Source organism: Typopeltis vanoorti, chromosome 4 (assembly GCF_054136105.1).
Source record: "Typopeltis vanoorti isolate ZY-2024b chromosome 4, IOZ_Tvanoo_1.0, whole genome shotgun sequence".
NCBI classification, from domain to species: Eukaryota; Metazoa; Arthropoda; class Arachnida; order Uropygi; family Thelyphonidae; genus Typopeltis; species Typopeltis vanoorti.
This window is the reverse complement of record NC_143552.1, coordinates 7,390,620-7,413,799: the sequence shown is the minus strand read 5'-3', so window position 1 is coordinate 7,413,799 and position 23,180 is coordinate 7,390,620. Positions and strand designations below refer to the sequence as shown.

Genomic DNA, 23,180 nt, shown 5'->3' with positions numbered 1-23,180 from the left:
CCTATGTTCCAACACCTCAGGATTCTTCAACTGACCACAGAGTTCCAATCCCTTATATTTCTGGCATCTCAGAACTGATTGGTAGAATTTTGAAGATATATCATCTCATTCCTACATATTTTCAGATCAACAAAATTTCTCATCTGTTGCCATCTACAAAAGACAAACTGGCACTGGTATCATTAGCTGGTGTTTACCAGATACCATGTGAATGTAATCTAACGTACTTTGGAAAACAGGCTGCTCTGTAGAAAAAAGAATTAATGAACATCAGTATTATATTGAATACATGAAACCTCAAAAGTCTGGTTTGGCACAACATAGTATTGACACTAAACACGATATTCAGTGGGATGAAGCTCGTCTTCTCCATAGATGCAGGTTTAAATATGAACACCTTTTCAAAGAAAGTTTACGAAGCCCTTTTACATCGGCCAAATTTGAATCAAAACGATTGTCTCTCTCTCTCCCAAAAGTTTGGGAGATTCTTATTTTATGTAACCATCAAAAATAGTTTTTAATAACATTTTAATAACATTATTTATTAATACTAATTTCTAGTACGTGGCAACAGTTTTTAATTGGTAAACCACCGACTGCTGTATATACTTTGTAATCCAGTTCCTTTGATTGCTTGTTTCTACACACTAATGATGTACTGTTATTTTCAGTTTGAAATATCTGTACTTTCTTTTCATTAACCTTCTCTTTGTGTACAGAGGTGCAAACACACCCCATTCGAATAAAAACGTAAATATAAAGTTGCTGAATGGAAAATTTCGAAAGTTTTTTTAGGAATGCCATCTGTGATATGTTTCACACGCAATTTGAAAAAAATTTCATTTTAATCGGTGAATTTGAATGTAGTAGTAAGGCTTCAAAGCACCTGAACACTTAACCGTGTACAGGGGTGCATATCCGTCCCGATATTCTCCATACAAAAGCCAGTTTTTGTAAGCAGCTGCATTAGTATTTTTCCATAGTTTGTTTTGTATTTACATTCCTGTTGCCTGAAATATATATTTTTTGCTTTGCTACCATATTTGCTTTAGTTATTTTTTTGCTACTAATTTTTAAGTTTGTTTTGTGACATGTTTATTTTTTTGTTATAGTTTTTATAAACTGTTTTTTTTCTGTGGATATTTTAGATAATTATGACAGGAAGAAAATACGTACCAGTTCTGAGTTGAGAGATCTTTTAGGGAAGTGTTGTCAGTTGCTTCATCAGATATGTCAAGCAAATATGATGATTCAGATGTGGAATTAGATAACAATATTTTTGATGATGATTTCTCAGCTTTTGAGGATATTGCTGAAGAATATATTCCGCAGTTATATGAAAAACTAAGAGAAGAAGAAGCAAATACGGAATCTATAGCTACTTTGGATACTTCAGCTTCTGGTGCTTCTGCTGAGAATATCCTGGAAAATGTTGTTTATTCAAATAGGAACTCAAAAATGAACAGAAGATAGACCAATGTTCCTCCTGATGTACATTAAGTTCCCAACTTTCAGGTATTTCGAGCAAGAGAACGAATTGCCAGATCGATCCTAACTCAAAATCTACATCCTGCAATGGACTGTTTCAAATAAATAATTCTTGAAACAGTGATAAACATGATTGTGTGTGAAACTAATAGAAAAGCCAGAGATCATTGCGATGCATCCAGAAATCCACAGCAATACAAATGACCTCATATTTGGTATGATACTGATGCTGATGAAATCTATACTATGATTGCCATTCTAATATATGCTAGAATGCGGAAGAATTGGGATGAATGGCTGGAGGAGCTCTGGGAGAAAGACAAATGCATGAACAGCGAAATTCATGATGATGAAGAAATTATTCACACTGATTCTGACGATGTATCTTAAATTTATTTATTTTTTATTTATACGGAACTTTTTAATTTTTATATTTTAAATTTAATTTTTTAATTTTTTTTTATACCTATCTTCTTAAAAATCAATGAAATTTCATAAATACTTATGCAGCCAAAGTTTTTTCTTTATATTTTGAACTGAAAATGCATGGGGTGTAATTACACCCCATGCATTTTAATGCTAACCATGAACATGGTTAACGTTAAAATATTTGTACACAGAGAGCAGGTTAAAGTTAATTACTGTGGTTATTGTGTAATTTATTATTTATAGTCATGTAGGTTATATTTTGCATGGAGAATTGCAAATGATAAAGCTTTGCACAAGATGAGTGCCGTGCAGATCAAAAACGCACTCGCATGAAAATCTCTGAATAGTGCTTGGAGCATTTTAACAAGAATAAAACTGATTTTGTATGTCAATTTATTACTATGGGTTCACCACTACACACCAGAATCCAAACAGCAGTCAAAACAGTGGACAGAAGCTGGTTGTTCAGCATCGAGGAAGACAAGGTCATGGCATCAGTGTTTTGGGATGCTAAAGGCATTTTGTTTATTAATTATCTTGAAAAGGGCAAAACAATAACTGGGGAATATTATTCCGATCATTTAACCAGACTAGATGAAAAAATTCACGAGAAAAGATCCGGTTTGCAGAAGAAAAACTCATCTTTCATCAAGACAATTCACTTGCCCACAAAGGGCAAGCGAATTGGCAATGGTATTTTACAGATCTTACTGAGAACCACTAACAGGGACAGGATAATGATGCTGGAGCATCGCTAGAATAAATTTATTATTCTTAAGGGAGATTATGTTGAAAAATAAAAATAATTTTGAAATTATAAGTTCCTTTTTTCATTGTTAGGCTGAGATCTTTTCATACCACCCATCTATAAAAAGGGAAATAAAACAATGTGAGAATAACAGAGGTATTTCCCTACTGAGTGTTGTCTGGTGAAATTTATGAAGATTATATAAGGGAAGCTTGGTGAAGAAGAAGCTGGATTCAGGCCACATAGAGGCTGTCAGGATCAGATTTTTCTCTTTATGACAAATATGTGAGAAATCATTGGAATATAAGACTGATCTGACCTGCAAAAACATAGGGCAAGGTGCCAAGAGAAAATCTATTCAAAATGGTACAGTTATATAGTGTCAATGAGGCATTATATCAAGCAATACTTAGTCTTTAATTTGAGTTGTAAGTCAGCAGATAGAACTGAAGGAAGTACAGGAATACCGTTTGACATTAAATTTGATGTCAGACAAGGATGTACATTATCCCCTCTGTTATTCATTATCTATATGGATCACATTATAAAGGAAAGTAGTATTAAATCTGATCAAAATTGGAGATGTTAATCTCAGCTCTTTGCTTTATGCAGATGATTTTATACTTCTAAATAAATATGCTATGTTTGCAAGATTACAAATTTTACCCCCTGGAAATTTAGATTTCTACTTCTGTAAATCAAAACAATAAATGAATTAGCATACAATTGCAGCTTCTGCTTTAATTTTAAACAACAAATCCAAATCAATTTGAGTTTCCTTGCTTGTTTGGTGAATTTTGGTTTTATCAAGTAGCTTTCCAGTATCAAATGATTGTATTAAACTCTGAATAGTTATATTTGGTGATGTTAAAATATTTTTACTCTTAGTGACACATAATCACCATTGCAAGTACTCTGACAAAATAAAATAAAATGACATAATGCTGTCATGTCATAAGTTAACACTTGTGTGCAAAAAAACTTTGGGTCAAATTGGAAAGGGTTCTGTGTGAAGTTCATTTAAATCATTGTGGTGCTTTAAATTAAATTCAAGTAAAGTGAATTCAGCATAGATGATGTTAAGAAAATATTTTCATCTAAAAGTAACAAATTCTGGTGATGCAAGCCATCCTAGTTGCTGATAAAGTGTATTATCAGGCATTTTTGTGCTGTTTTTACAGTCCATTGAAATTTTTGCTAGGGTTCCATGGATGGGAGAATTGAAAGGAAGAAGTATTTATTTATTTATTTAGCATTTGGCACATGCAGTACAGTACATGAAAGGTGAGATTGTTTTGAAGTCTGTAATGTGTAGTTTAAAGCAGTAATGATAATAACTACCATGCCAGGATTTGAAGAACTGAAGCCCTCCAGTACACAAATAATGTTTCTCACAATTGGAAAAGTGTTTTTTGTTCCATGAATAACAAGAAATGTATGGTCTTTTTCATAGACAGATGTTACTGGTCTTATACACTTGCGCATTCTCCAAAATTTTCTCATTCCAACTATTTAGGTAACAATTACCAATAAGTCCCACAGTTTTTTTTTTTTTTCAGCAAGAAATCACTTTCCTTATTTCCCTGCTAACATGTGCAGGTAACTCAGTTCCTGTTTTCGAGGTCTCCATGTTATTTCAGCTCATCCTGTCTCATAAGAATTTTTCTTCTTTGCCTTCAAGTTTTGATATGTGAACAAGAATTGCATTTGCAGAAATCCTACACATCTCTGCTATATTGTCTGGGAAGAAATTATTGTTATGAATGGGACATTTTCTTGCTGGAAGTTGCATCAAAATTTTGTAATCGATTCATTGCATATGGAGCTTTCTGTCTGGTTACACTGCTATATTTTTCCATCATCAAATACCTGATGTATACCCTCAGGGGTGTAAAGGATCTTATGATAGTACTACATGAAGATAACAAATGTACATTATCATGTACACTACTATTATACACACAATGAGGGTAACTATCAAGAATTTGAGGATAATAACTTATATGCATAGATTTATAGATTCATTCCAATATATTAAAACTACTTCTATAAACACTGGGTATTTATGACTTACATAGCACATTAATCTTGTTTTTACTATTTTTTAATTTCTGAGCTCTGCTGTTGCAATCACAATAATTACAAACACTAGCTTTAATATTATAGAATGAAAGAACATGATGATCAGGTGCAAAAGGAACAGTTCTTGCAAAGTATTTTGAGAAGCTTGTCTCGTGCATGTATTGGAGACGAACTGGATGTTGCTGTAAGCTATCATAAATAGTTATTTTTTTTAAACATTAAATGTGCACTTTTTTTGATGTACAATTTCATACTATTTCTGCATTTATATACAAATATATCAGATATTTATAGGATAAATTTCTTCACTAAACCTAATACATCACTTTGGATGGAAATACTTTCACTGCTAAAAAGATGAAACTCTCAGTATTCTGCAGCACAAAGTGAAAGAAAAAAAAAAGATAAGATTTGATAATAATTATTAGGAATTTTATTGTAACTTTTGAGTAAATTTTGATTGAGTGTGACAATGTTAACATTTGGAAGTTTTTAAGCACTTTTCTGATGTATTGCTTTGTGTATGCTGTACTATTTCTTTCTCTTATGGTAGCCATTATTTAAAGGTTCCATTTTGTGCAGTATTATACAAGATTTTGCAGCAGGACTTGAAAGGCTTATTCACTTTCACTAGATCAGAAGAAGAAAGAATGGAAAAACCAGGGAAAGAAAGGTAATGAGAGCAAGTCAAGAGGGTGCAGGAGCAAGAAATAGACAGAAAAATAAGTGAGAGAACAAGTAGGAAAAGTTTAGAGGAGGGGGACAAGGAGGAGAGAGTGAGGGATACAGGTGAGCACTAAATGAATGAATCTGTAAGGGAAAAAGTGATGTATGGATAGTCACTGATTTGTGGTGTTCAGACTAGAATGTTACAGGATTGCTTGCCTGGAGAAACAGTAGAAAATGATTATTTAAATTAAGGGGATATTAAATCCCACATTGTTTTAAAATCGAATTAGAAACTCAAAGATTGGAATCAGAGAGAGTTTCATGCCGAATATAGTAAACTATAAAAGTATCGGCGATTACTAGCGTGAGCTAATGCAAGTAGTCCTAGTATGTAGTACAAACTCGGGCAACTCGCAGCAAAGGTGGTAAAGTTCTGATCGCTATTCTTGGTATTTTCCATAATGTAAAAACACATTTCCTAGGAAATGTATGCTGTTATTACATTATGATGGGAGGTCACTCCCCAGACTGGTTTCAGCCTTTATTGAGGCTTCATCAGTGAGTAGCTAGACCAAATTAATACTAAAGGGTATAGCGAAAAGAACTTATATACTCTGCTATACGAGTTGTCAAAAAGGTGCACCCATTAAGTTACTTAAATATAAAGAGCCAATAGGCTTCATTTCGGCGATATAAACATTATTTAAATTAAGGGGATATTAAATCCCACATTGTTTTAAAACTGAATTAGAAACTCAAAGATCGCCGATACTTTTATAGTTTACTATATTCGGCATGAAACTCTCTGATTCCAATCTTTGAGTTTCTAATTCGGTTTTAAAACAATGTGGGATTTAATATCCCCTTAATTTAAATAATGTTTATATCACCGAAATGAAGCCTATTGACTCTTTATATTTAAGTAGAAAATGATTCTGACAGTAAAGTGAGGTGAGAATGTGGATAAGATGAGAATAATGATGGTTGGTATGAATGATTTAAGAGGTAGTGAAAGATCTGAGGTTAATATTAAGAATTGTGCTGCAGAAATGTGTGAGAGGGAAGATGATAAGTATATTGCTTAGATATGATAATGCAGAATTGAGATGGAGAGCAACAGTAATGAATGACATGATATATTCCAGACCTCTCTTTCAACATGATATGTAAAAAGGGAGGGCTGGAATATATGGATGCTTGAAGTGCACTCAAGGATAGAAGAAAGCTGTATGTGAGAAATGGACTGCACTTCAACATGGGACATAGACATCTGGAAAGACTGTTGTTCTGTAGGCAAGTGAGATTTACTAGGATGGAAAAACAAGTTGTCAGGGTAGATGGTCGCCTCTCACTGGGGATAATGGCTTTGGAGGTAGGAGAATGTATGGAATATTGCAAAGTCAGATTGATTCTGGAGGGACTAATAATAGGTATAGAAATACTGTGACAATGCATCGATATTTATTTATAAATCCAGGAGTATCGAGAATGAAGGAAAATGAATTTATGGCATTGATAGCCCTGAGTCTTTCCAGACTCAGGGCTCATTGAAATATGATTGAAAGATTGATGGCCTTACAGAATAGAAGGGTATATCATATTTCAGCATGATAGGAAGAGGATATCAGGTGATGGAATTTTACTTATAAGTGATAAGTTGTGTCCTCTCAGAGTTTGGAAGGAAAGCTATATTCTAGGAAGCACAGAGTAAGATGAGAAAGTGTTTAGGCATATAAGTTTGGCAAATACAAAGTGAGTATTCATTATGGAAGATAGTAGTATAAATTCGGCAGAGGAAACAACAATAGTAAGGAACTGAATTTCTTGAATTCTTGGGAGACAAATGTCCCGGGCAACATGTACTAGAGATGAAATTGATGATTGAGAGTTTTTTGATTTGTCCTAGAATCAGAGGATCTGATTGTAACTGAGATGTCAGCTTTTTTTTTTTTTTTTTGTCTGTCAACTAACTTGCAATCCACAAATCCTCAATCTGTCTTCAGAGGGAGCATTCCACAGACCATGCATCATCTTGGTCACTCCCCCTGTGGATCCTCTCTACCTCATTTCCAAGAAACCCACATGACCAGACCTGAGCATAGCAATCCTGGTGTGATCATATCAAAGCTTTATAAAGAGGAATGGTAACCTTATCTCTTAACCCTTATCTCTACTCGTTAATGTGTTCTTCAATGACCCCCTCCAAATCCATGCCGTTATCAATTTCCTAGAGTACAATTCCCTCAATGTCATACACAGCTTGTAATCTTTGTATCCCAAAATGCATAACTTTAGAATTTTCCACATTAAATTAACATCCATATGTTTTGCCTATACTGTCAGCCTATTTAAATTATCTTGTAAGCTCTCTACATCACTTTGATTAATTACCTTACTCAACTTTGCATCATCAGCAAACAACTGAATATCTCCCTTCAAATTATTTATTTATTAATACTTCCTATATTTCCTATATCATTGATGTACAAATTAAACAGCAGTGGTCCAAGCACAGAGATCTGTAGCATCACTAGTCACCTCCTTCCCTGGATTCTGCTCCTGCATACACTATTTTTTGGTATCTGTTCATTGGCCACCCTTTTATCCATATCACCAGTTTCCTATCCATCCCCATTTTTTGCAGTTTGCATAACACAGTTCCATGTGGTATCCTGTCTTTGCAAAAACCAGCAGTATTGTGTAACCATTCCCTATATTGAACTCAGTTGTCACTCTATTATAAAAAATTACTAGATTACTAAGGCTTGACCAACTCTTCACAAAAGCCATGCTTCCCCTCATAGAGTATCATATATTTATCCACCCATTCCTGAATTCTCTTTTATAACCAACTTTTACAGCAATTTTACCACCACTCATGAGATTCTGATTGGTCTATAATTTTCTACCAGAGACTTAGATCCTTCTTTATGCAGAGGAATTATTTTGCCCAACTGCCACTGTCTTGGGCTTTGCCAGAGCTGAGACTTAAATCAAAGAGCATAGTCAAAGGCTTTGCCAGTTCCTCTGTGAATTCTTGTAAAAAGCAAGCCGATGTCCAATTCTTCAACATCTTTTCTCACAGTAGTCCCTGTCACCTCTGTCATAACAACTTGGATGATATGCCCTTGCAAAATGGTCACTCAGTAGCTCAACAATTTTGTCTGCCTCTGTTACCTCTCTACCATCTGCACTCGTTTCTGTTATTCTTACCTACTTGCCACATATCAAAAAAACTCTTTGGGATTTCCTTTTGCCTGTTTGACTAATTTCTTCTCATAATCTGATTTTGCCTTTCTTACCATCTGGTCACCTTTATTGTCTGATCCCTATACTGTTCATGAGTTAGCTGTTCACCTTTCTCTTTATATACTCTCCACAACATTTTCTAAGCTTGTAGCTCACTACTCATCCACCTAAAACCTACCTGATTTATCCTCCTGACCTCAGGTATACAGTATGATACTGCTTCCTCCAGATACCCCTTGACTATCCTCCATACATTGTGAATATCTTTCCTTTGCAAATCTTTATGCCATGGTATTGTTTCCAGCTGTCTCCTAAGTATATCATAATTATCTGCCTTGTAGTTCTATATATAACCTTTCTTAACTGGTATTTCCATATGTTTTGCTATCTCTTAAGCCAAGACTACATGATCACCTTCTCCAATCAGGGGCAATGTGGCCACCTTAATTATGGACAAGTAATACTGATCCTCTAACAAGATTCAACACTCTTATACTCCAAGTCCCCCATCAAATTCTGCTTGGAGTATAGTTATCTCTCAGTAAGTGTATAAATTTCATTTCCTTCCTACCACGTGATCTTTCCTCTTTCAATCTATGCCTCCAAAGTTGAAGTCCCCCATAATAATTACTCTGCTTGCACTCATTGCATTCATCTGCTGATGCATGTCTTTCACACCTCTGGCAGCCCCTGGCTTATAGCAGCAACCAATTATATATTTTGTCCTGTTGGCCTCGATCTCATATCAGATTGACTCAAACGAACTGTTATCTGCATGGCAGGCTCCTACTCTTGTTGGCTGCAATTCATCCGTTGTTATCAACAGTATCCCATCCCCCAAAGATGGGGGATGGGATACTGTCGGATATCCTTGCTGAAAATATTAAATCCAGTTCTTAGTATATAAAAACTGCAGCATCCCTGTAGGCACCCAACCACCTTTACTTCCTATCCTATTCAATATTTTTGCTTGAGAGTCTAGATTCTTTACTTGGTGGTGATTATCACAGTCATTTGCTTCATGGGTGTCTTCACACATACTTGTCTGCATCTGTCGTAATTTCTTTAGTTTTTTTGACTTTTGCACTTCCACACTCACAGTGAACAAAGCTCTCTTTAGACACTTAACTCTGAATTCATTTAATCGTAATCCATGAGCATTGTAAAAAATCTTTACATCCATCAAACTCATGCCATAGATTCACAAATTCTACATCATTCCTTCTGCACAACCTGTGTATTGATTCATTAACTATCACTGCCCTTCTTCTCAGTTCACTTCTATTGTAGCTTGGCAGCAGACTCGCAAACTTCATCTTTTCGTTCTTCTTTTTCTCTTCTTCCAATAACACACTCATACATTTTCCCTCATACAATACTTCTCACCTTTCAGGTCATTGGTTACAGCCAAAACAATCAATTTTTTTACCTTCCCTTTCTGCATTCTAACAGCATTACTAATATTATTAATTTTCACACCAGGGAAAGAATTTGTGATACTTTTGCGAAGTGCTCCCCTTAACATAGAATCGCTGTAAAAAATTATCTGCTTAAGTTCTTTCTCTGGTTTATTCTTCAAATTTTCTTTTTGACTTCGGACCTATTGCTTTTTTCTGTTTTCAGTTCATCCAGTCTCTTGCTGTTTCTTAGCCCTTCAGTCTTGCGTTTTGTCCTGTGAAGGACTACGTGCAAGCAAGCTATTTTTTTTATTAAGGTTATTATACTTTCTTACTGAACTTCTGCCACTGCTACATATTTCACATATTTTACTGCTACTTTCAATCACCTCATTTTTACTCTCTTTCACATATCTTTCACCATTGTTTATGAAATTAAACCCAGAATTCCATTCACTCCTATACTTTTCAGTTTCACGGCTTTCAGTACTAAGTTCTGCTACTTCATTCTCTCGTTTCCAAAAAAATTTGTGTTTCTGGCTTGTAAAACATCTATGACACACTCTCTTTCTCTTTTCACTGCCACTCTCTTAACACAATCCATTTTTTCTTGGCAGTGATTACATAGCACGTGCACACACACACACCATTTCACAAAATCTCCCATGCAAACCCCTTGCACAACGATGTCTTGACTGCCATTGTTCTCGTTCACACTGGCACCATGAATAACAGTTTATGTATCATATACGGTAGAAATATATCAAAAATAAATAAACACAGTTATACACAAGAATACTACAATTGCTAATTATCAAAATATCATTAAATCAATATTAAAACAGTAACTTAGCTGCAAGCTTACGATCATGCAGTCATCCACTAAGTGCCACCTGTGTGTGTGTGTAATCGAAAATTTTTGCTAGGGACAGTTCCATGGATGGGAGAATTGAAAGGAAGAAGTATTTATTTATTTAGCATTTGGCACATGCAGTACAGTACATAATCAAAGCATATGAATATAATATTATTATTATGTGACACCTCCAGGGAGTCCAAAGACTCGTCGAGGGAGGGCACCTACTCTGCAACTCTGTCTCCACCAACTATGCTACCACCACCACTAGCATTTCCACAGACAATCACAAGCATCCATGCCCATGGCAGGATTCAAACCTGCAGCCTTTTTTGACTGGAGAATGGATACACTAACCACTCGGCCAACCAGTCCGGCATATAAAACTTATAATTGCATGTTTAAGTTTCTCATCCATTCTGTTGCTGATGGTATAGCTAGGAGATCAGGCCAGTCACCTTCAGTGGTGATTTGACAAATTGTTTGTTTAGAAGCACCACAATCACATTGAGGAGAAAGGCATTTTTCCCACTTAAATAATGAGTCTGTACATGTTCCTTGTTTTGTATGAATCCTATTCAAGGTTACTCATGTTTTACAGGGAAGATCAAGAACAGAAACTTGGTTACTAATACCTCAAAACCACATGTATAGTTGAGGATCATCAGTGTTTGTATTCCACCATCTTGTCCATTCTCTGTAGATGAAATTATTTTTAACTAAATTTTCTGCTTCACATATTGGTGGTTGCCTAGATCTTAATCAACTGAATCTTAAGGCTGGAATGTCATTGTGCATAGGGAGAAGAGGATTATTACTTATCTTCTTATACACTGAAAGGAGAGCATCAGCTCTCTGGAGGTGTGGAAGCAGGATGTTGCTCAAGGTAAGAAGCCAATAAGTATTCACTGATCTAATTTCACTGGATATCAGCCATAGGGAGTTATTAAGCTGAGAATTGTGCATGGACTGTTGAGCCAAACAAGTAAGCAATAGTCAGCTACAGAGAATGCGATATAGAGCTAGTGAGCATAGGTGGTAACAGAGAATTTGAATGATGATATTACACGTTTTGATTTTAGCCCTAGTGTTCTCCAGGTGTTTCCTGTAGGATAGTGTGCAATTCAGCGTGACACAGATACTTTGGAAACTTTTTATATCGACTTAAAGTTCTATACTGGCAAGCCATTAATTTTTTCTACACTTAGGCATTGTCTCCATTTCTTAAAATAATCCCCTACAGTTCTTAGAGTTTCTTCCATATTTTTGAATGAACTGTCTAGTAGCAAGAGCAGTGTCATCTACATAATGGAATTTTCTAGTTTGCATATCAGTAAGGTCTGAAATATAAACATTAAAAAGGAGATGTGCTAACACTGATCCCTGGGATAGACCATTCGTTGTTCATGTGTTAAGGCTTAAGCGCTGGGAAGACATGATGTTGCAGGTTTAATGGAGTATTGACTGCACAGGAAAGTATTAAAAACTAATTTTAATGTGTTCATTATTTCTTCTCAGTCACTGAGACATCTTTAGGGACTAAAATAACACTTGTAACACATACACATACAACACAATATTTAAGGAAACACGTGGGTGACTCTAAAGTCCTATCTAGGTGGTGTGGCCTAGGATATAAACCATGCCTCAGATGATTATTGTTTCCCAAATTTTGAGAAGTTTTATTCATCTGTATTTGTTTAAATTAGGTTGATTTCTGAGTGCTGCTGCAGATTCCAAAAACAGTCTTTCCTTTTAAAATTTACTATGGTGGAGCATGGTGGTGTGCTTCCAGAAGATCCTGTGAGTTGTGTCCAATATATGATCTGAAAAGCCAGATTGACCATATTTGTGATTACAGATGTAAGATTTGTATTCATCTAAATGGATAATGGCTGATTTACCTGTCTGTCTGAAGTAAGCCAACTTCAGGAACAGGGTACTTTATATGCTACAGGCACCAAGAGAGGAGGAAGCTGACCTTTGGTAGAATGGATAAGGGTAGCAAGTTTCTAATGGGGCTTAAAAGCTGTGTAGAGGTTATATTTTTTTTATAAAGACCTGGCTATTTTTTCAGATGTGTCATGGACAGGGTATGCAAATGGCATTTGTGAAATCCTTCTGAAGGGATGGCTGAGGAATGAGGGTAGAACCGATTATTTTTTTAATTCTGTAATCACTCTAGCCATTGGATAAGAAGGTGTTGTGTATGCGGTTGAGTTCAGTTGAAAAAGAGAGGTTCCAATGGAACAAAGATTATAGGCTCTATTGGTTCAAGTTTTATTAATGCCATATTGTTGAGAGGGGTGGTGGAAAGTTTGTGAATGTATCTGCCTGTGTGAGTTGATTTTCTATATACTGTGAAGGAGAGGGTACCATTCGGATGACATATTACTAAGGTGTCTAGGAAGCGTAAATTATTGTTATTTTCCTTTTCAATTATAAACATGTCTTTTCCTTTTCAATTGTCTAGGAAGGGTAAATTATTGTTATTTTCCTTTTCAATTGTAAACTTGATTCTTGGATGTAGACTGTTGAGGTGACTGAGGAAGGAGTCTAATGTGTCTGGACCATGAGGCCAAATAGAGAACACACCATCTACGTATCTTAGCCAGATAGAAGGTTTGAGAGGGACTGAGTCTGTGGCTTTTTTTTCAAAATTTTCCATGTAAAAATTGGCAAGAGGGGTAAGAGTGGGGAACTCATAGCAGTGCCCTCTGTTTGTAAATTTTGTTCTTCCAAGAAAAATAAATATAATTGATGGCAGAGGAAAAGAGATCTAAAACATCAGAAGGAAAAACGTTTTTTTAAGAGTGTTAAGGTGTCATTTAAGGGAATATTGGTAAACAGTGAGGTGATGTCAAAGCTTACCAATATATCCGTATTATTTAAAGTTAGATTTTCAATCACGGTTTTAAAATGGATAGAGTGTTTTAATATAGGATATGGTACTGGTGAAAGGGAATAAGAGAGTTTGCTAGCTGTTTTAACAATTTGTAGTACAGAGCATCAGGGGCATCTACTGTAGGTCTTAGGGGAGAATTAGGTTTGTGGATTTTTGGTAAACCGTTTGGTAAAAGGGTTTGAGTTTTTTTTGTAATGTCCAGCAGCTAAGGAAGATACTTTTTTATGTAAGTTTTTTAATTTAGTAAAAAAGAAAAAATGGAATATGAGAAGACTAGTACTACTGCCCAAGGAAAATCCTAAGGAATTCTTTCATTGACTAGCAAGAGGAGAAATGAGGGTTGAGTTATCACTGCTGATGACATAGTGAAGCTGTGTAATGATCATATTATTGGGGTATTTCATCCTAGAAAAGCATATTTTATTCATTGAGGAATGGAAAGGATTAGAGGTTTAGAAATGCATACAGAGAATGTGTTTCAAATATTAAGTACTCTCTAAGTCCATGAGACAGTGGAAATAGATTTGATTTCACTACATGCTTTAGGAGAACATGCTAAGTAACTGACAGCTCTATTGACTGATCACTGAAAGTCACTACTGGGAAAGTGCCCAAACTGTAGACTAGTTAGTATTTCCTTTATAGTTGTTAAGCTTTTAAAGAAATTAGTATACAAATTATCATATAGAAATATCATATACAAAATTAGGCACTGGGGGTAATGTTATATGAGAAGGTTAGCATGATTTGTTAAGAGGTGCTCTTGTTTCAGTAATCTGCTTGACATTTTATAATAATGTAACAAGAGCACTTGATGAGGAAAAGGCACATACTAATTTTTTACAAAGGCATTTGACTGGGTTCAATAGGATAAATTGATAGTTAAATTTCAAAAAATGAGGGTTGAGTATCAGATTATTAAATTGGCTATCTGATTGATATTAGAGAATTATTTTAATGGAGGAGCAGTGTCAAGGAAAGTGAGGATTGCAAGAGGAGGTTCCACAGTACTCAATATCCAGACCTTTGATGTTTAATCCAACAGTATTGCCACTGGACTGCAAGGAGATACTCAGTTGCTTTCAGATGATATGAAGCTTGGAAGAGTTATGATTGATAGTGCTGATGTGGTGGTTCTTCAGAAGGATTTGAATATGCAGGACAGATAGCCGAATGAATGGAAGATATCATATGATATTTGAAATTTGGGCACTGCCAATGGGAAGCTGCATATTCTGTTGTACTAGTGGAAGTGTAGTAGGCAAAGGGATGGGGTGATAATCAGTAAATATTTGAAGTTAGGGGGACATCTTGCCAAGGCAGAGAAGATAACTGAGATGACTGCTGCAGTAGTAAGGACTCTGACCAGCAGAAATAACAGTGTTCATTCCATTGTATAAACCTCTGATTAGACTGCATCTGGATGGAGATACATCTGAATCAAGACATTTAAACACTCAGATCTTATCACTGTGTTGTGCAGATTATAAATTAACTTTGAAGATGGTACAAAGGTGGATACCTGAAATGATACCAGGACTGTACAGTGTTAGTTATGAGGTTAGACAGTATGCAAACTACAGAGTTTGGTGGATATAAGACAAAGAAGTGACATGATCAAGAAATTTAAACTGTTGAGAGATGTTTACAGGATTTGCAGGAAAACAACCCAGAGGGAGACCAAGATATAGGTGGATTGATATGGTACAAAGTGCCTTAGACGATAAAAATATAAGATCTGGTAATGTTGGAGTCTTGACAAGTAACAGACTGATGTGGAGGAAAATTGTAGATAGGAAGTTAGTAATGATGTAAATTTTTCATGTAGTACTATCATATCCTGTACATCCCTTGAGGGTACATTGCAGGAATTTGATGATGATATTATTATTATTATTATTATTAGACACCTCCAGGGAGTCCAGACTCATCAAGGGAGGGCACCTGCTCTACAGCTCTGTCTCCACCACTGACCACAACTAAACCAATGCCATCTACTGCTGACTACCACCACTAGTGTTTCCAAAGACAATCACAAACAGTCATGCCTACAGTGGGATTCGAACCTGCAGCTTTTTTGGCTGGAGAGAGAGTGTGGATATGCTAACCACTCGGCCAGCCAGGCTTGCTAATGGGGAAGTTTTTTGTCTAGCAGAACAAGGGGAAGGAACAGTGGCAAGAAGACATCCCTTGAAGTTGCAAAAGAATACAGAATAGCAATAATAATAATTACTGTAATTATCATCATCATCATCATCATCATCATCAAATTCCTGCCATGTACCCTCAAGGGGTGTACAGGATATGACAGTACTACATGAAAAAATTACTTCATTACTAACTTCCTATCTACAATTTTCTTCCAAATCAGTCTGTTACTTGTCAAGATTCCAACATTATCAGATCTTATATTTCTATCGTCTAAGGCACTTTGTACCGTATCAATCCACCTATATCTTGGTCTTCCTCTGGGTCATTTTCCTGCCAACCTGGCAGAGAACACTTGTTTTGCTAATCTTTCCTCTCCCATTCTATTTAAGTGACCATACCACCTGAGATTAGCTCTGCTAATGCATTCCTGGATGCTGACAATGTCAAGTTCTTTCCTAATATCCTCATTTTGAATATGATATTGCCATTGATGTTTTCATATGGAATAAGAGAGAAATTAGTGTTCCGACTAATTTCTCTCTTATTCCATATGAATTTATTCAGTTGACTTCCCATCATACCAGCTTTGCTGATTCTGTTGTCTATTTCTATATTTAATTTACCATCTTCAGTAAAAATCGTGCCTAAGTAGCTGAAATGTTTTACTTGTTCCACAGATACTGTAATTATTATTATTGCTATTATTATACAGGTATCTCCATGGAGTCAGAAGACTCATCGTGGGAGATCCATTATTCACATACACATTATTCACACAATACCTATTATAACCTCTCCTTAAACTCATTCACTGATGAAGCATCCACACCTACCTCTGGCAATCCATTCCACCCATTTTCCACCCTCCAAGTAAAAAATCTAATCCCAACACCCTTGCTAACTACACTCTTACACAACTTCTACTGGTGATCCATTGTTCTCTCCCTTGTTATTTACTGAAAAAAGTCTTCAGTGTCAATCCTGTCAAACTCCTTTAATAACTTAAATGCCTCTATCTTGTCTCCTCTTTTTCACCTATCAGCTAATTTTTGAATTTGAATGAAGCCTACTGACTTTCAGTCTACTCTAATAGGGCATTCCACAGACTTGTCACAATTTTTGCCACTCACCTCTGGATCCTCTCCACAACTTCTTCATTCCCATGGAATCTGGGAATCTAGATCTGTGTGCAGTAGTCCAGATGTGCTCTTATTAACGTGTCTCTCCCTGCTTGTTAGTGTGCTCTTCAACAGCCATGTAATCTGATGTGCTGTTTTGGTTACCATCACAATATGCCCTCTAAACCAACTTCCTGTCCACTTCTCATGCTCTTACCCAAGTCCCTGGTAAGAGCATGAGAAGTGTTTTTTTTTCTTTCACCATAGTGGATAGGTGGACCATTGAATACATTGCTTAGTAGGGTGGTGAATGTATGGACAGTTAACTAGTTTAAGGGTAGTATGAGAGACTTTGTGTTGTCTAAGATGGGCCTCCTGTGATGAGTCTTGTGACTCTATGAAGGCCCTGAATGGCAATAATAGTATTATTATTCCTGACATCCATAAAAACTCATTGTGGGAGATCCACCTTAGACAACGCCATACTATTTCTTAAACCAGTTCATTGTCCACACATTCACCACCCTATCAAGCAACACATTCCATGGTTCAGTCACCTTCATGCAAAAAAACTTACTTTTATCCTTTCTACTTCCTTTATCAGTCCCAGGAATGGCTCCTTGTCCATGTTCCTTCTCCTCATTCTGCCATCTCAAAAATCACTCCAGTGTCAATCTGGTAAGTAACTTTTAACAGCTTAAATGTCTCAATCATATCCCCTCCTTCCCAACTTCATTTTCATCTCTTCACCAAACACTATAGTTTTACATGCCTTTGGGCTATCATAACCAATATTGTGCATTTCTGATATTGTATTTGTTATCTGTCTCTGCATGGGTTATCTGTTTGTGGTGAAGGAGACCTCCCACCGATGATGTTGGCTCTTTTCATTTTTCCTCATTTCTTTGCTTTTTTTACCATATTTTTTGCTCTACTTCTCTTGAGTTTTTTTTTTACTATCCTATCTTCCAGACCACCATCACTGGGATCCAGTATTCTGCTTTTGTGTTTTTGCTGTACAATGTGATATCTAGAAGGGAGATCTGGTTGTCTTAATACTACTTTGGTTTCTGCTTCAGCAAAACAGACAGTCTTGGATGTCCCTGCAATGATCAACAGTTGCACTAAGTCTCCTATCTCATGGTCCTAGGGGATGGGGTTCAAGGCTTGCTGTGATGCTGGTATAGCATCCATGGTAACTCTGATGTCCTGCTTCTGAGTGCATTTACTGCTTGCTGGATAGTGGCTATCCATGTGTGGCTCCATGGTGGGTGATGATCGCTGGCACCAAACAAAAAATCACTTGAGCATGTATCCTTCATCCTCAAATTCACAAGGCCCCAATTAAGTATAAATACATCATTTGATAATAGAAATAAAAAACATGTGACATATATAACTGCATCAATGTTTCATATCATCCATGTAAGGCAGTAGGGAAAATGTCATCCTATTTATTCAAATGATTTAGAGGGGCTGGCATGATCTTCCAAAATAGTTTAAAAAAAAAAAAAAAAAAGCGTGGTCATATTCTTCTAGAAACATCAAGTCAGCATCAATAGATGGAATACCAATTACAGCAACACCTCATAAAACACACAACTATTCTAGAGGCGTAATATCAGAATGAGATCTCTTTGATGTTCTAGATATTCAAAGCTTAAATATCAAGGAGTGATAGGTATTGGGGGTGAATCTTGATATGTAGGGATGGATCCAACTAGGAATATCATTCACTTCTGAAATGCCCAAATCACCCATTTTCTTAGGTATTGAGGTATCTTAATTGTCCCATTAGATTGTACATCCCTAATCTACTAAGATTTTTTAAATGTCAGAAATATGGGCATTCCCAAACTGATTGCTTTTGTTTCTGCCACCATGCCTGATGCAGTAATGAAGATCATGATAATACATCATGCTGAGCAAAGACAAAGAAACCTAAATGTGTCAACTCTCAAGGAGAACATCCAGCCTACTCTCATGCATGCCAAAGGAGGAAGGATGAAAAAATGTACAGAAGATAAAAATGTAACAAAATAGATCATATCAGAATGCAAAGAGGAAGTTAGCCACCACCATGCCTGTCCTGAAATACTCTTATACTGAGAAGGAGGTAGTTAAGAAAACATCAAAAGCATTCGAAACATCATATGTCTGTTCCACTGGCTGATAATTTTAGCATACCTGAACTTTATAATTGTGAGTGCTTCTGTATAGAACTCATCAGTCATCTCACCTGTTACAGTCTCAGTACTGAAACAATTCCAAAAATGATTCCGTTTAATGAGAATCCAACTGTGAAGAAAATTATGGCAAAGGTATCACTGAAAGATAAACCACCAGACATCCACCACAAAAAAAAAAAAAAAAAAAATGGATACTTGTATCTATCCACTGAAAGTAAACTAAACTCAACAAATGATCCCTTACACATCATCTGATTTAATGAACATTTTTCTAGAGAAAAAGATAAGCACTGGCCATTCATACTTCCCACAATCATAAAATAAATTAAAGATGCCAAGAAATTATATTCTTTGGTTTCATCTTTTATCCAAGTGTAAGCAAACAAAGTTTGCTTACACTTGTGTGAAGTCACTTCACGATTGATGGACCTGAATATAGGTAGAATCCTATCTGGGTAGTAGCCCTCCCATAATGCATAGCATTATGTATGTCCATAAGGATATGTGCATGGCATTATGGGATACCAAGGCAGTTGCTGTGAAGTAATTGGCCTCTATATACAAGTAGTCCAATTGTGAAGTGACTTCATGTGCAAACTTTGTTTGCTTACACTTGGATGAAGGACGAAACCAAGAATATAATTTCTTGGAATTTTTAATTTATAGTATAACCAAGTGGAAAAACTTTCCGCATCTGTTCCCATAAGCACTTGGCAAATATAAACTTTACAAAGGTAAACACTCATCTTATCTGAAATTGGGTAAGTCTGCAAAGCCAGTTGGCAAGTTTTTAACAGTGGAACTGTTGTGAATTCTGCCAAAGTGTGGATGAAATCAAGATTACTACAGAAACACCAGCAATTCTGTTTCTGATTTGCAGGAAACATATTTGAAACCCAGTGAAGACCCTACCTTAGGGCATTTCACTGTTATTCATAAGGACAGAACTGGAGATGTTCTTGTTCAAGGTTTAGTTGGTATTCTAGTGGGGCAGTTGTACTTATTTCCAGCATGTCCAGCTTAGTATTGCTCTGGAAGCAGTAGCCATTCATCTGTCCATGAATTTCTTATTACATTATGCTCCATTTATGTATCATTGAATTCTGATTTAATTCAGATCAACTTTGAAAAAATTATATTCTAACTGCCTCGGTCCATACTTATGGGCGACTTTAATGTATATGACACTCTGTAGTGTGGTGGTGGTGCTAACATGAATGGACAAGGCAGTTTTCACGAGTACATGCTTGAGAATAATGGCCTCTTCCTTCTTAATAATAGATTCAGTACGTCTTCTATATATATTCTGCTCATAATATGCAGTTGATCTTGCTACAGTCTGTTCCTTGCCATTCCACTACTCATGTGGGATGTTGAAGAGAACATATATGGAAGCTAAACTGGCAATAGTTGAAGCAATAGGACCGTCAACCTGCTGAGTGAATTTGTTTTGAAAATCTTTTTATCTAACAATTTTCAACATTTTTATGGAACATTTTGAACAATATCTTCTCGGCAGTATTTTACCTTGACCTACACATCGGTATAGTTAGATATGTTGATGATGTTTCTGCAATATTATTATTAATACCCTAAGACCCCATGGAGTCAAAGACTCATCTAGGACGTCCCTTTGTCATACACAGGTCATCATACCTTGCCTTACACACATTGAAATTCTCTGCAGGTGCCACACTCTGAGGTAAAGCATTCCAATCATTCACAACTCTGCATACAAAAAACTTTCTTCTCACTCCCTTGTTTACACCCTTCTATTCATCTTCCAGGGATGACCTCTTCTTCTCCCCTGATTTCCCACCATTTTTTTGAAAAACCTCTTCAACATTGATCCTATAAGAAACCCTTACCAACTTGTATGTTTCTGTCTTATCACCCCCCCTTCTCTTTCTCCTATCCACTGGACTATAAATTGCATCTTCTCAACCTTTCCCTCATATTCAAATTCCAGAGATCAAAAATTACCTTAATAAGTTGCCTCTGGAACATTCCAACATCTCTTTGTTCTTTTGAAAACCAGGTGACCAAATCTGGACACAGACGTCCATATGTGGCTTAATTAAAGCCTTATACAATGAAACAAGAATCTTCTTACTTCTACAAGTCAATGTCATACACATCATTCCCAGAATTCTTTGTGTTGTCCTCACAGTTTTGGCACTGTGTTCTCTAAATTTTGGATCCTTATTCACCATCACCAAAAGATCTCTTATTTCCAAGTGTAAATTCTACATCCCATCTTTGTTTCCCAAATTTTAAAACTGCACATTTTGCAACATTGAACTCAAACCCCAACTCCCATGCCCATTCACTCAATCTATTGAAGTCTTCTTGTAAGGTCACAACATCTGCTCTATTCCAACATCGTCCCAATTTTGCACCATCTGCAGACAACTGAATATCCCCATCTAAATCTTTCCCAATGTCATTAACATACAGGGTAAACAGCAATGGCCCTAAAACAGACTCCTGAGACATACCACTAGTGACTTTCCTCTTCCGGGATATTGCTTTTTCATAAACAACTTGTTGATACTGTTGGATCCTACTTCTTTTCAATCTATACTTTGGATCCGACATGATTACTATTACGATGTTCTTAACTAATTGATAAGTTGTAAGTTGATTTCTAACTCAAAGATAAAGAAAATTTATATTTAAAGACTGCACCACTTTATATTTGAATTAGTTCAAGAATTGAAGATAAACCAACTCTCAACTACCCTTTCTTTTTATGTTGTTATTATATATACTGGCCGAGTATATTTAACTTACTTAATTTACCTGCTTTGGTTCGAATATTTTATGAATGGTGCAGTAAAAGAGATTCAGGCAAAATACAACCTTTGATTAACAAAAACAAACATTTAATTTTAGAATCACAAATTATACACTTAAGATCAAATCAGTAATTAAGATATCACAAACATTTTAGCTTCTCTGATAAGTTCAATCATACAGACTCAGACAAAGGTAAATTCGTTGTCTCTAATACAGTCTTCTCACAGTTCCATCATCATCATCAAATTCCTGCCATGTACCCTCAAGGGGTGTACAGGATATGACAGTACTACATGAAAAAATTACATCATTACTAACTTCCTATCTACAATTTTCCTCCAAATCAGTCTGTTACTTGTCAAGACTCCAACATTATCAGATCTTATATTTCTATCGTCTAAGGCACTTTGTACCGTATCAATCCACCTATATCTTGGTCTTCCTCTGGGTCGTTTTCCTGCCAACCTGGCAGAGAACACTTGTTTTGCTAATCTTTCCTCTCCCATTCTATTTAAGTGACCATACCATCTGAGATTAGCTCTGCTAACGCATTCCTGGATGCTGACAATGTCAAGTTCTTTCCTAATATCCTCATTTTTAATATGATATTGCCATTGATGCCATCTGTTCACGCCTCTAATCTTTCTCAGGACTCTCATATCTGCGGTCTCTAGTCTTTGGTCAAGTGTTTTACTTCTGACCCAGCTCTCAGATCCATAAGTTAAAATTGGTTTGAACACAGTCTTGTATACAGCTAATTTAGTGTTCTGACTAATTTCTTTCTTATTCCATATGAATTTATTCAATTGACTTCCCACGATACCAGCTTTGCTGATTCTGTTGTCTATTTCTATATTTAGTTTACCATCTTCAGTAAAAATTGTGCCTAAGTAGCTGAAATGTTTTACTTGTTCCACAGGTTCTCCATTCACAACACAGTTGACATTTTCAATGATTCTGCCTATTTTCATTGTCTTTGTCTTTTTATTGCTGACCTTCATACCATATCTATTACAACAGCTATTCAATTTAGTCAGAGAATCTTGCAGACTTGTAGCGGATTTATTTAGAAGTATAACATCATCCGCATAAAGCAAAGA

At 36.0% G+C, this 23,180-nt stretch overlaps 1 protein-coding gene across 5 annotated transcripts in view; it reads left to right on the top strand.

Annotated features, from left to right (window-relative positions):
- The window catches only part of LOC150107090 (uncharacterized), a 277,723-nt gene that overhangs the window by 109,866 nt on the left and 144,677 nt on the right, over positions 1–23,180 (top strand). For all 5 annotated transcript variants that reach the window (XR_016548230.1, XR_016548229.1, XM_090391628.1 and 2 more), the window contains exon 7: positions 4,832–4,931. Coding sequence is in view for 3 of the 5 variants with exons in the window: in XM_090391628.1 (XP_090247754.1) it covers positions 4,832–4,931 (100 nt within the window). In the remaining 2 variants the exon portion in view is untranslated. The remainder of the gene's footprint in view (positions 1–4,831; positions 4,932–23,180) is intronic.